The sequence below is a fragment of the Lethenteron reissneri genome, chromosome 54, assembly GCF_015708825.2.
Source record: "Lethenteron reissneri isolate LAM-NWPU_2019-01 chromosome 54, ASM1570882v1, whole genome shotgun sequence".
NCBI lineage: Eukaryota > Metazoa > Chordata > Hyperoartia > Petromyzontiformes > Petromyzontidae > Lethenteron > Lethenteron reissneri.
In genome coordinates this window covers 11,710,203-11,724,639 of record NC_083832.1, presented here as the reverse complement: position 1 = coordinate 11,724,639, position 14,437 = coordinate 11,710,203, and the positions used below count along the sequence as shown (strand labels likewise).

The 14,437-nt window shown below is 55.5% G+C and overlaps 1 protein-coding gene across 1 annotated transcript; it reads left to right on the top strand.

Moving 5' to 3' along the window:
• Window positions 1-609: 609 nt before the first annotated feature.
• On the top strand, window positions 610-14,199 carry CFAP20DC (CFAP20 domain containing). Its single transcript, XM_061574073.1, has 15 exons — window positions 610-742; window positions 2,101-2,190; window positions 2,723-2,816; window positions 2,915-2,987; window positions 3,398-3,512; window positions 3,878-4,019; window positions 5,363-5,485; window positions 6,351-6,469; window positions 6,839-7,259; window positions 7,744-8,340; window positions 8,635-8,750; window positions 9,697-9,975; window positions 10,637-10,719; window positions 11,324-11,400; window positions 13,658-14,199. Exons 1-15 carry the CDS (start codon window positions 722-724, stop codon window positions 13,762-13,764), a joined length of 2,457 nt encoding a protein of 818 aa, XP_061430057.1. The 5' UTR covers window positions 610-721; the 3' UTR covers window positions 13,765-14,199.
• Window positions 14,200-14,437: the final 238 nt, after the last annotated feature.

Sequence of the window (14,437 nt, the reverse complement as noted above, 5' to 3'; positions counted from 1 at the left end):
ACACACCTCACCACCCACCACACCACACCATACTTCACCACACCTCACCTCACCTCACCACACCACACCTCACCACACCTCACCACACCATACTTCACCACACCTCACCTCACCTCACCACACCACACCTCACCACACCTCACCACACCATACTTCACCACACCTCACCTCACCTCACCACACCACACCTCACCACACCTCACCACACCACACCACACCATACTTCACCACACCACACCACACTTCACCACACCTCACCACACCACACCATACTTCACCCGCCAGCCCCGCGTGGCGAGAAACCCAAGAACCGTAACCCCGCGTCGCGTCTCCATGGCAACGGACGCCAACACAAACACAGTCGAAAGTGGCGCGGTTTTCACAAAAAAAATGTTGTTACAATTAAAAGTCAATTTGTTACAATCTGTTTAAACTCCGATAGGTCTCGGAGCGGAATCCGCACGCGCAACGCCGAGCGAAACGCGGTTCCAGGCCGAGGAGAAAGGGTCGGGCCTGTGTGCTACGTGAAGCCTCGGCGTCGCCTGGTGGGGCTGCCGCCTGGGAGGCGGGGAACCCCGCGGCCCCGTCCGGCGGGAGACCCCGCGGCCCCGTCCGGCGGGAGACCCCGCGGCCCAGTCCGGCGGGTATCCGAGCGAATGCGGCTCCTTTGCGTGACGGGGATACACCACCAAGACACGGCGGAGACTCGCGAGGATCCACGATGTTCAAGAAAGAGTTCCAGGTGTCTGCAGGGCCCCCTGCGTGGGGCATCACAACAACGCGCGTCGTTTATATCGGGAAGCGGCGTTGAGTGTCAAGACGCTTTGTCGGGAGAGTGCTGCCACTTGACACGTTTTGGTCGCTCGTCCCATGAATGAGTTTGGCTCCGCGTGGATGGAGACCTGGCTGAGAAAACGCACGTGTTTATTACTATCGCCCATTTCTATCCACTGCTGGATGAAGCCCCCCCCCCCCCAAGTGGTTGGGATGAGCTGGTGCCATTGCTTCGTCCCCACCGCGGGTTTCTTCTCCTTCGTGATCCCTCCTTCGGCTGCTATTCCGTTCCCGGTCTCGTCAATCGTCATCGATAGCAACAGCCTGTCCTTGCCGAGCCCACCTTTACCAACACTCGATGATGCCACGTCTCTAAGTTGCGACTCTTATGAACTCGACGCGTTGCTCTGTGCGCCATTCAGCCCACGTTCGACTTTCTTGGTCACGTTTCTGATCCCACGTTACGGACAATTGTACGCTCTCATTAAAAACTCTCCGCCTCGGGTTTGTTGCTTTTCACAGGGATTTGACCTGTTTTGCTTCGTTTCTTTATTTCATAAGCTTGATCCCGGCCCGCCTTTTAAGTATTGCCTGAGGTATACAGACAGTAACTCTCCCAGTGAAACATGCCAACGTTGACGCACCCATGGCATGTTTACCCAGCTGCTCTTTTTCGATTTAAAGCTTTCGTGACTGCAGGGATTCATGTTCTTGGTTCTTTCGGTAAAGTCACGTAGAAGGTAAATAATAAAATCATAAAAATAAAACATAATAAAATACAATTCTCACGACGTTTCGGCCACAATGCAAGCAGCCGTCCTCAGGTGAAGAATGAACGAACAATTTCATTCAGACGCTGTCTTTCCGACAGACCTGTTCTTCACGGCTGCTTGCGTTGTGGCCGAAACGTCGTGAGAATTGTATTTTATTATGTTTTATTTTTATTATTTTATTATTTCCCTTCTACGTGACTTTACCGAAAGAACCAAGAAGACCAGCTGCTCTTTTTTTATATCGAACTCGTGCATTACTTTTGCTTGCTCATTTATCTTGAAGCTCATATTTGCAATATTCTCTGAGTTATATATCGTCTACTTTTGGTTTAATTCAATGGTCATGCATTCATAGAGTGCTCAGAGACACCCTGGCAAATAAGGCAATATATTTTTTAAAAATCATACCACACACACATACCAAACCACAATTTATAACCCATGGATATGATCCCGTCCGTATAGGACCGCCCCAGTGTCTGCACATGACCCCCAGTGTGGGAGGCTTCACAGAGTCCCCCGCTGATGACTGCTACTGTTGTCTTTTGGTCAGGGAGGGGGAAGCGTGGAGGTGTTCAGTGCCCAGGGCAAAGACCCCACTGCACGATGGCATCTACATGGGGGCACCAGCTGCATCCAAAAGGTGAAATGCCCCCTGTCTTGTCCTTGACCCTCCGCCCCATCCAGCACCCCCACCTGCACCTTTACAGCAATACCAGAGAACCCCTCCGCACTGGCATTCCTGCACGCCGGTGAACTGACACTGGACCCGGTGTGCAGGCTAACACCATGTGCCTTGGCTATTCATGAAAATGCATTTGTAAACTCGTGATGTACATGCGCAGCATTCTTGTCTATCCACTACTGGTTGAGGGTCTCCCCACACCGTGTCGTGAATGGAGGTTGTTTGACCATACTTCACCACACTGGGCAGCGTGCGTTGATGAAGTGGGGGGTATCCCAGGACTCGCTGAGATATCACCCGCCACTGATGTTATAGCCCTGGCCGGGAATCGAACTCCTCAGGTCGCTGGCTCCGAGAGCAGTGTGCTAACCACTGCAACACTGCTTCCCCTATCATTTGCATATAATTGCATCTGATTAAATGAACGATGGGCTTAAACGTCCCCGAGCGATGTGGGGGCCTCACCGTTCATGGTGTCGCGCTGCTGCAGGTCTTCGCGCGCGACGTGCGGGGGTTCGTGTACACGCTGGAGGGCAGCCCCCAGATGACTCGCATGCAGCTCCCGAAGGACTCCCACCAGCAGCGTAAGTCACCCGAACACGGAGCCCGAGATGGGTGGATCCTGACCCTTGTACTGACCCTGACCCCTGTGTCCCCCGCTCCCCCCGTCCCCACGTACCAGTGAGTCTCCTACAGCCGTTCCTCGCCGTGCAGCTAAACCAGGCGGCGGGCAGTGATTTCTCCCTCGAGCTGCTGTGAGTGGCACCACACGACACTTTCCCATGCACAGACCCCTACAAAGACAAAGATCCCCCTATGGCCTTAACTGACTTTTGAGGATAGTCCTGTATGGAGAACCTATGAAGGCCGCCGCGGCACACGAGGAGGTGGGTGGCCAGCACCACGCCGATGTTTACACACCGCACCAGGTTCTCATTTTGAGACTGAGTCGACTTAGGGGAGGCCCAGTACCGGTTCCGATATTCGTTACTGATTTTGGCCGTGATCGGGAATCGAACTCGGGTCGCTAAGTTTGGAGTGCAGCGTGGCAACCGCTACATGCGTGCACATACGCACGTACAGTGTGTACACGCACGTACAGTGTGTACACGCACATATGTCCCTCCTCCACCCGAGTGAAAAGTGTGCCCCCCACCCCGTGTAGTGTACAGGACCTGGGCGCCACGCGCAGGAGGCTCTACCTGTCCACGGCCCAGCGGGAGGTGGCAGGGACACAGCTGCATGCTCGCCTGCCCCTCGCCTCGCTCCCCCGCAGCGTGGCAAGTGCACAACACAAAATCCCTGTTGCTAGACTCCTCACGGGCGCCCAGAAATGAGACCGCATCACCCCAATCGCTAGCTCTCGATCTGGTGCCGGGTCAATTGCATGAATTAAAGCTCCATGGATTTGCTCCTCCCTACCTCTCCCGCTATCATCTCACTCTAGTTCCCTCCACGCCCTCTCCTACTTTTCCTCTCTCACGTCGCTGTACTCCACTCCACGCACTCTCCTACCTCTCTCCTCTCATCTCACTCTGCTCATCTCCACGCACATGGTCGGTGTGGTCAGTCACATGCTCGGGGACATGACAACCGGGCGATCGGTCACGCGGTGAGTGTGTCGCGTGCGATGCGGCGCATGTAGTGGTGTGTGCTGGTGCTGGACCTGGCCTCGCTGAGCTCCCTCGCCTTCCCGGGCAGCACCTTCAGCTCCCTCGAGGGAGTCGCCATCTCTGCCAGCTGCCGCCTGCGGAAGATCCTCACCCTCAAGACGGCACCCTTAGATGGTGAGCGCGGGCTAGGGGTGGGGGGGGGACCGGGGATCACGTCGACGGAAATTGGCAAATCATGGATTCTAACACAACAGGTGGAATCCACCCATCATATTCAGCCACGATGTATCCACAGGTAGATGAAGGCCTCCCCAAGCTATCGTAATCACTCGTGGTGAAGCAACCATCCATCTTTCTCCCACAAACAAGCCCATTTTGTCATCCCTGTGGCAGCCTCTGCGTCCCTTGCCTCGACCAGGGATTATCGTCCCTTCTGTCCGTAACCTGTCCTGCCCAATCCCACTGACTCTTCGTGATCAGTCAATGTGATGTCTCTCTAACTTGCTTATGTTCTCTGATTCATGTGTTCCTCTGTCTCTTTTTTACATCAACATTTTTTTCATTTATCGTCGTCATTGCCCATGCTTTCTGATCCATATGCCATAGCGTGTAATACACACAACACTTATTTTCTAGTCACATAGCTACGTTGCTTTTCATTACCAGATTTCCAAAATCACTACAACCCACTCTCGTCCACCTCGTTATCCTGTAAGTTGATCAATAACTGTCCTAGGTTCACATACTCTGCTGTGTTTATCACCTGTGTCCTCCTGTGAATCTGGTACAGGGAGGTGGTATTTTGTATGGGGGTGAGGAAGAAGCTAGTATGAGAAGTGGAATTAACTACAGGAGAGGTATATTTCAATATGGTTGGCACGGTGAGGGGGGGGAGTATTGCATCTATTACTGGGAAAATAACCTGAAATTGGGCGTGGAATAAATAAACACGCATTTAAATTTCGATTTAAAGCTTTCGTGACTGCAGGGATTCATCTTCTTGGTTCTTTCGGTAAAGTCACGTAGAATGGAAATAATAAAATAATAAAAATAAAAATAATAAACCATTATTTTTTTATTATTTCCATTCTACGTGACTTTACCGAAAGAACCAAGAAGATAAACACGCATTTGTTACTCCTGCAGTTTCCGTTAAGATGCAGGGACATGGGACACCACAACCGATGCAGGAAGGCAGCGAGAACCGGCGTCAAACATTTCCTCAGCTCCGTGGCCCTATATTTAGATGTTCAGCCAACTTTATATTCAGGTGATGATCAGGTGATGATAATTGCTTGTGTTGCGATCGAAACGTCGTGATTTAATTTAGTTATTTCAATTTTTATTATTATTATTATTTTTTCACCTACGTGACTTTACCGAAAGAACCCAAGGGTATGGATCCTTGCAGTCACGAAAACTTAAAATCTAGAATGATTTATCCATGAGTGTTTGCGGAGTGAAGTTGAACTCAGCAGGGAGGATGTTTGTGGAGGAAGCTCTCTTGGTTGGGGCAGGGTTCCCGTCTCCTCGTGCCTTCCAGCTGCCGCCCGACGTCGCTCAGGTGACGCACCTGCTGGACGCCACCGCCTTCCGCCCGCAGGACGCCGGCTCTGGCGACCAGCTCGCCGGGGCCTCCGGTAGTCATGCCATGCCCTGCACAAAGATAGAGATCCCCCACATAGCCTTGACAGACTGTTGGGGCAAGTTCTGTTAGCGAGCACCTACGAAGGCTAGCACTGCACATGAGGGGATGGGTGGCCAGCACCGCACCCGGTCACCTTTGTCTCCCTAACGGCAATGTTTCCACATTGTACCAGGTACTCATTTGAGGCCGAGTCTGCCTAGTGGTAGTCAACCCGGACCCTCTACAAGCACCAACACCCCCGACAGTCACACATTCGCTGTGTACACACAGAGGCCTCTGGTAGTAAACCTGTTCCGTGTACATGCACACACACACAGTGGCCTCCGATATTCACTCATCTCCCTTACAAACAAAGACCTCTGTCTAATGGTCAACCGGTGCCCTCTACACATGCACACAGAGGCCTCCGGTAGTCACTGCTTGCCCCTATAACCAATTCGAACCACTGTCTGTAAATTACGAGAAACTCTGACACACAAGACGAATAACAATGGACGCAAAATCATCTCCCGCGTGCAGCGAGTAACGACAAAGCAAACGTTTAAACGTGGAGATGTTAGGAGCAGTGGGCCGCGAGGGCCGGATGCTGGGAAGCTAACTATGCACCCCTCACCTGCCCACCCCTCACCTGCCCACCCCTCACCTGCCCACCCCTCACCTGCCCACCCCTCACCTGCTCACCCCTCACCTGTGCACCCCTCACCTGTGCACCCCTCACCTGCCCACTCACCTGTGCACCCCTCACCTGCCCACCCCACCCCTCACCTGCCCACCCCACCCCTCACCTGCCCACCCCACCCCTCACCTGTGCACCCCTCACCTGCCTGCGCGCCCCTTCCCTCGTTCTGGGCCCCCAGCATCTCGGGCTGCCAGTGCCCGCGGGGCCCCCCCGGAGTCGCACATCGCCTTCGGGTCCCGCATGCCGGGCCGCGCTCCACCCTCCGGCAGACAGGCAATCTCAGCCAGGGCCCGGGAGGTCAGTTAGGGAGCGCAGAAGCATGCACGCACACAAGTACACAAACACACGCGTGCACGTGCGTAACACGCGCGTGCGTGCGCACGTATATCACTGCGCGCACGAACGTACCGTCGTGCACCGCACGCATACGCAGGTGCAAGCGCGCGTGCAGGCACGTGAAGATAACTACACGTGTGCACACGCGTACTTATCCATGCGCACGTGCAGTACAAACGCACGTGCCCATACACACACATGCGGAGGCACACACACAAGCACACACGTGCATGCGCACACCAATTAACCACACACGCCACTTTGTTGGCAAGTGACACTCCCTTGCGCACCTGCCTTCCCCCCCTGCCGGGTGCCGTGTATGTCACGCAGCCCAACACCGCCGCTGCTACTCACAGGCAGGTGGAGGAGCAGGCCAAGGGGCCGTGCCCCCCTCTCAGACCCTCGCCTGGCCGGCGAGCCCCCCTTGCAGCCAGCCCCACTGGGCGGGCCCAGGGCTCACCGCACCAGCCCCAGCCACCGCAGCGGGAACCGTCGGGCGAGCGCGCGGGCGGCGGCGGAAGAAGTGGCAGCAGCAGCAGACGGAACCGGATTGAGGGTGCGGATCCGGATCGCATTCGCCTGCAGGGGAACTCCCCCACGGTCACGTCGCTCGTGACGAGGTCACCTGGGATGAGCTCACCCGTGATGCGGTCACCCGAGATGTCACCCGTGATGCGTTCGCCTGAGATGTCACCTGTCCGGGAGATGTTGAGGATCAGCATCCCGGTGTCAACTCCATCGCAGAGCACAGGTGAGCTGTCTGTGCCATTCGGCACATCAGGTGAGCTGTCTGTGCCATTCGGCACATCGGGGTGCGTCGGTCGAAGATCGTCGGTCACGCTCGCGATACACGCGTCAGATCGCGGCTTCAACAGTCGATCGTATTCGTCGTTTGCGTGGAGCGTGCGTTGACGAGATCTGCTCGTATGCAGCAGTGAATAGACCGTGGCTAATGATATGTTGTGCGTGCATGTGTATGCAGTATACTAGAGAGCGGTAGTGCAGTGGTCAGCGCCCAGCGCTACGAACCTGGCGACCTGATTTCAGCAATCTACCTGAGAAATAACAAAAGTATGAACCATCATTAACAAAAGTATGAACGTCCCAGCGTCGGTGTATGAGGGCGTACATGTGTACAGTTGACTAAAGGTCGCGTGCGTGTGTACACTCTAATATAATGCACACACTTCACACATACACACCACGTGTACGCCGACTATCGTTGATCGTTTCAGACGGGTGGAAGTTTCCCAAGCATTTGGGCGACGATCTGGACTTCCATTGGGGCAGGAGGCCCCTCCCCTGCCCGACCCCCGACCCCCGGCTGCACCTGAGTCTGGGCGGCCTGGAAAGTGACGGGGGCAGCTATGAGGGGAATGAATTTGAAGGCGATGCAGGAGGAGGTGACACGGAGAGTGACGCAGTCGGTGACGATGAAAACCGCTCGTCACTGAGGCCCGACTCGGAGGGGGAAGGAGGGGCGCTTCTGGACCCTAAAGATGGGGGTTCCACGATGACCAAAATGTTCACCTTTTCGTCCGTCCCACGTGCGGTGTGGGAGCGAGGCGGCTGCTCCCCCTCCACGTCCCCCGCTCCCTCCCCCTCCTCCTCATTGGGGCCCCCCGGTCTGGGGCACCACTTCGGAGCCTCCCCCCTCAGAGCCGGGGCACGGCTTCCCGCACCACCCACCGTGGCTCCCACGCCCAGCAGCGGACTGCCTAGCCCCAGTCAAGGCCTGCCCTCAACAGCCCTGCCCTCAACAGCCCTGCCCTCTACAGCCCTGCCCTCTACAGCCCTGCCCTCAGCTAAAGCCAACGCCAGCACGAATGGAGGTTAGTGAGGGCAATGACCGGGTCACTGCAGTCGTCTCAATTATCGTGACAATGATGATGATGATGATGCTCTGCGGGAGATAGAGAAGAGTCTCGCTGAGCCTCATGTGCCTTGAGACTCGGAGACACCAGTTGATCTCAAGGAATGCCTCAGCGAGTCCCGAGTCTCAGGACTCTGTCCTGGGTAAATGTGGGTGGAACGGTTTTTCCACCCTCAAGGTTCTATGAGTTGTGATCCTGGGCTCGTGATGGTAAATAAAACCTTGTTATTAACGTCGCTCCCTACATGTGAAGCCGGGGAGATGGGGGCAGAGGTCCCAGGAACCGACAGGAGGAGCGGGGACCCGAGCTGGACGGCGCGCATCACACGGCGCTCCCTCCGGGAGGTGGCGACGCCCAGAGCAACAACGGTGAGCGCTGTCCACTGCACACGGACAAAGATCCCCGATTGAGGCAAGTGCTGTTAGCAAGCAGCGCCTATGAAGGCCGGCATGGGGCTCGAGAGAGTGGGTGGCCAGCACTAAGTCCGGCCGCCTTTGTCTCCCCAGTGGTGATATTTACACATCGCATCAGGCACTCATTTGAGACTGAGTCGACCTCGGGGAGACCCAGGACTGGTTCAGATATTCGTTTCTGGTGTTGGTCGTGAACGGAATTCTAACTCGGGTTACTGGGATCGTAGCGCAGTGCGCTAACCGCTACACTTCCGCAGTGAAGCAATTAAAGCACAGAGTCACACCGTACCAATGGACCGGTTATCGTGCAGTGAAATGTTACTTGCAATAAAATGCACAATTTCGGTGAAATCATGAAAGCCTCTGATCCTATTGAAATAATGAGGCCCAGAAGTGGGTCACGGAGTAGACAATGCGCCTTCTTTCAACAAGATACCAAAATTAAACACGGTTACAAAAAATGCAATGTGCCAGCAAGTTTTAAATCTTTTACTTTTAATACAAATTCGTGTGCGCTTAACACATTTTTGATTTTTGAAGGGTTTTGTCTGGGACTTGATGTCCACTAATGGATAACTATTCACATGCCAATTTAAGATCGTTTATCCGAAAACATTCTTAAAATATATATTTTTACCAGGGTACAATGGTGGGTATGGTATGAAGTGTAGTCTCCTCCTAACTGGCCTCTATCCATGTGCTATGAAGGAGTGCCACTACCTGAAACGCCACCTGTTATGTATTTTATTCCTTTCTGACTTTTTAAATGAACTATTCTGTCACCTGGATTCCGTGTTTGATTATGATGATGGTAATTGTGGTTGTGGTGAGAACCACTGACTCACAATCAAAAGGTTTCCAGTTCAAGCCCGGCTCTCTCTGCGCATCCCCCCGCATTTAGAACAGGAACGGTGCCATTCCGCCGTCCTGGGTACTGGGCACAGCGGGGGTCCACAGGGCCCCCCTGGGCCCCCCAGATTCGCTGGAGGCCAGCGTGCTCGCCAGCCTCCAGCGGCAGCAGTTGGCGGAGGCGCGGGGCGAGTGGGGGGGCGGCAGCAGCGCCAGGGGCCCCCCGGTGGGGCACGAACGCGCCCTCATGAGCTTCGGCAGCGACAGCGAGAGGAGCCTGAGCAGCGACGACGCCGGGAGCTGCATCCTCACGGGTCCCGGCACCCCAGTGGTGTGACGACGCTGCACCTCAGCTAGAGCATCAGCACAGATAAAAGATTACAACAAGTAAACCGCAGCAATAGGATTAGCACTGCTACCTGCAGCAGGTACCAACACTTCCAAACTTCGTCGTTTGACTGGGGCAGTCCCATTCAATTCAAAGCAGCTGTCCGAGTGCCCCTCCTATCACCCCCGGCGCCAGACCGAAACATTTTTTAAACTCGGGATTTTGCCTTGATTTGAAATATTCCGGGCCTCGTGCTCGACTCAAGATACGAACGGCAGGTGACGCCGCCTGACACAGGTGCAAGCGGGACACACGAGCGGTGTTACACAGATAGGCCACTCACTGCGTGGGTGGGGCTCGTGGTTGAGTGGGTGGGGCTATGTAAAAGTGGGCGGAGCTGAGGGAGAAGGAGGCTGCCAGCTTACCATGCGACCCGAGCGAGTCTCCCAGAAGTTTTGTAGCTTCATCGTTAACACGGCTACAGCAGCGGCACTGGCACGGGATCGACATTTGGAGCTGCCCCCACCCGCTCCCTCCCCCAGTCGGTGAGGTGAGAGGGCAATCTGAGTGATGGTACGATTGCCAGGGCCCCCCACATTATTCCCCCTCTTTGACGCCTGCCCCCCCCCCCTCCTGCTACTTGTCCCCCCCCCCCAAACCCCAGGGCTCGCGGTATCAGCAGGAGATGCAGCTGCTGCTATCGCGACGGACGGGCGATGAGGAGGACCTGGCTCAGTCCTCCACGCGGTGCGCGCTGCCAGCCACAGACCTGGCCCTAGTACTAACACTGACCCATGACCCTAGCACTAACACTGACCCATGACCCTAGCACTAACACTGACCCATGACCCTAGCACTAACACTGACCCATGACCCTGACTATAATCATGATTTCTATACTGACCCATGCACAATCGTTGACGATACTGACTCTGGAACTCACAAAGATCCTCGCACTAACCTTCACCCTAGCATTAACATTGACCCTCATCATAACTGGTTGCAGCCATAATAAAGACATGAACACTGCCGCCAGTATTAACACTGACTCCAGCACCAACACTGCTGCTTGCACTAACAAAGCACCTGAAGCTAATTATAAACATAATTTCAAACTGAGTTCGATTCTCGGTCATGGCTAATATCAGTGGCGAATATCTGAACCAGTCCCGGCTCTCCACTAGGTTGACTTAGCCTTAAACGTGTAACTTATGTCACACGTGGCCGGGCGTGTTGTTAGGCACCCACCCCCTCGTGTACCGTGCAGGCCTTCATAGGTGCTCGCGAACAGGACTTACCCCAACGGTCTGCTAAGACTACACGGGGGATCTTTGTCTTTGTGCGTGAGTAGGGGGTACAGCCCCCCCATCATCCTGCCCAGTGAGAGGATGCAGCTCACTACCCGCGACAGCCTCCATAGCAGCCCAGGTGACACCCTCACCCGAGCGCTCACTCCACACAGCACTCACTCCACACAGCGCTTACTCCACACAGCACTCACCACTCCACACAGCACTCACCACTCCACACAGCACTCACCACTCCACACAGCACTCACCACTCCACACAGCATTCACCACTCCACACAGCACTCACCACTCCACACAGCGCTTACTCCACACAGCACTCACCACTCCACACAGCACTCACCACTCCACACAGCACTCACCACTCCACACAGCACTCACCACTCCACACAGCACTCACCACTCCACACAGCACTCACCACTCCACACAGCACTTCACCACTCCACACAGCATCTCACCACTCCACACAGCACTCACACCCCTCCACACAGCACTCACTCCACACAGCACTCACCACTCACTCCACACAGCACTCACCACTCCACACAGCATTCACCACTCCACACAGCACTCACCACTCCACACAGCACTCACCACTCCACACAGCACTCACCACTCCACACAGCACTCACCACTCCACACAGCACTCACCACTCCACACAGCACTCACCACTCCACACAGCACTCACCACTCCACACAGCATTCACCACTCCACACAGCACTCACCACTCCACACAGCACTCACCACTCCACACAGCACTCACCACTCCACACAGCACTCACCACTCCACACAGCACTCACCACTCCACACAGCACTCACCACTCCACACAGCACTCACCACTCCACACAGCACTCACTCCACACAGCACTCACCACTCCACACAGCACTCACCACTCCACACAGCACTCACCACTCCACACAGCACTCACCACTCCACACAGCACTCACCACTCCACACAGCACTCACCACTCCACACAGCACTCACCACTCCACACAGCACTCACCACTCCACACAGCACTCACCACTCCACACAGCACTCACCACTCCACACAGCACTCACCACTCCACACAGCACTCACCACTCCACACAGCACTCACCACTCCACACAGCACTCACCACTCCACACAGCACTCACCACTCCACACAGCACTCACCACTCCACACAGCACTCACCACTCCACACAGCACTCACCACTCCACACAGCACTCACCACTCCACACAGCACTCACCACTCCACACAGCACTCACCACTCCACACAGCACTCACCACTCCACACAGCACTCACCACTCCACACAGCACTCACCACTCCACACAGCACTCACCACTCCACACAGCACTCACCACTCCACACAGCACTCAACTCACCACTCCACACAGCACTCACCACTCCACACAGCACTCACCACTCCACACAGCACTCACTCCACACAGCACTCACCACTCCACACAGCACTCACCACTCCACACAGCACTCACCACTCCACACAGCACTCACCACTCCACACAGCACTCACCACTCCACACAGCATTCACCACTCCACACAGCACTCACCACTCCACACATCACTCACTCCACACAGCACTCACCACTCACCACTCCACACAGCACTCACCACTCCACACAGCACTCACCACTCCACACAGCACTCACCACTCCACACAGCACTCACCACTCCACACAGCACTCACCACTCCACACAGCACTCACCACTCCACACAGCACTCACCACTCCACACAGCACTCACCACTCCACACAGCACTCACCACTCCACACAGCACTCACCACTCCACACAGCACTCACCACTCCACACAGCACTCACCACTCCACACAGCACTCACCACTCCACACACACTCCCACACAGCCTCACCACTCCACACAGCGCTCACCACTCCACACAGCACTCACTCCACACAGCGCTCACCACTCAACACAGCACTCACCACTCCACACAGCACTCACCACTCCACACAGCACTCACCACTCCACACAGCACTCACCACTCCACACAGCACTCACTCCACACAGCACTCACCACTCCACACAGCACTCACTCCACACAGCACTCACCACTCCACACAGCACTCACTCCACACAGCACTCACCACTCCACACAGCACTCACTCCACACAGCACTCACCACTCCACACAGCACTCACTCCACACAGCACAGCATCCCACATAGCACTCACCACTCCGAGCACCGTACACCATACCGACCAACACAACCCACTCAGCACGCTGCTCATCACACAGCACTCATCACATCATACGCCTCTTCTCACACCTCTCATCACCGCTTACACGACTCGCCATTCACGACACCACAGCTCTCACCACGCTCACCGCGGTGCCGTTTGGCGTAGACGCCGCCCCCGCCGGTGAGGAGGACATGCTGGAGCTGCTGTACGACCCGTGCCTCGACTGCTACTTCGACCCCGTCAGCGGGAAGTACTACCAGCTCCGCGACTGACGGGCCCTGGCTGGCCTTCCACAGGGCCCAGCCTCCACAAAGATCATCTACAGGACCCACCCTCCACGGGGCTCACCCTCCACACAGGACCCACCCTCCACGGGGCCCACCTCACACGGCCTCCATCTGCTCCCCCAAGGGTCCCACACCCCTTGTGGTTTTCTCCGAGGTCCCCTTGGTCACTTTGTTCCCCTTTGCCGAGTGCGGCTCAGTGGCTGGAGCTGAGGGATGAGTGGCCATGGCCTCCGCCGATTCAAAATGAACGATGGCGATGACGACGATGACTATAGGATGAGAACGTCTGTTTGAATCGTCGCTCTGAGAGTTGCCGTGTCTCGGTCCCTCTTGGTTGCTCCCCTCTCTCACTGTGACGTGCGCTGTAAGGTTCGGGTTGCATAAATAAACCGCCACGGTGCTGGCCGTGATGATAATGGATCTCTGCATGTGAGTTCTGGCCTGTGTGGTGTGATAGCAGAGGTGTTCCCGGATGAGCCGCGGTTTCTGAATGGGGTCAACGTGTCGATTTTTTTGTGGTCGATTACTCGGGCCCATTTAGAAAGTGGCTGACCACTCTCACATCCTGCTTCCACGAAGGCTGGAAACCCCCTACAAGCCACGCCTGGTGTGACAAGGTTGATGATGTCGATCCCAAGCCCCGCCCTGCCTCCCATGT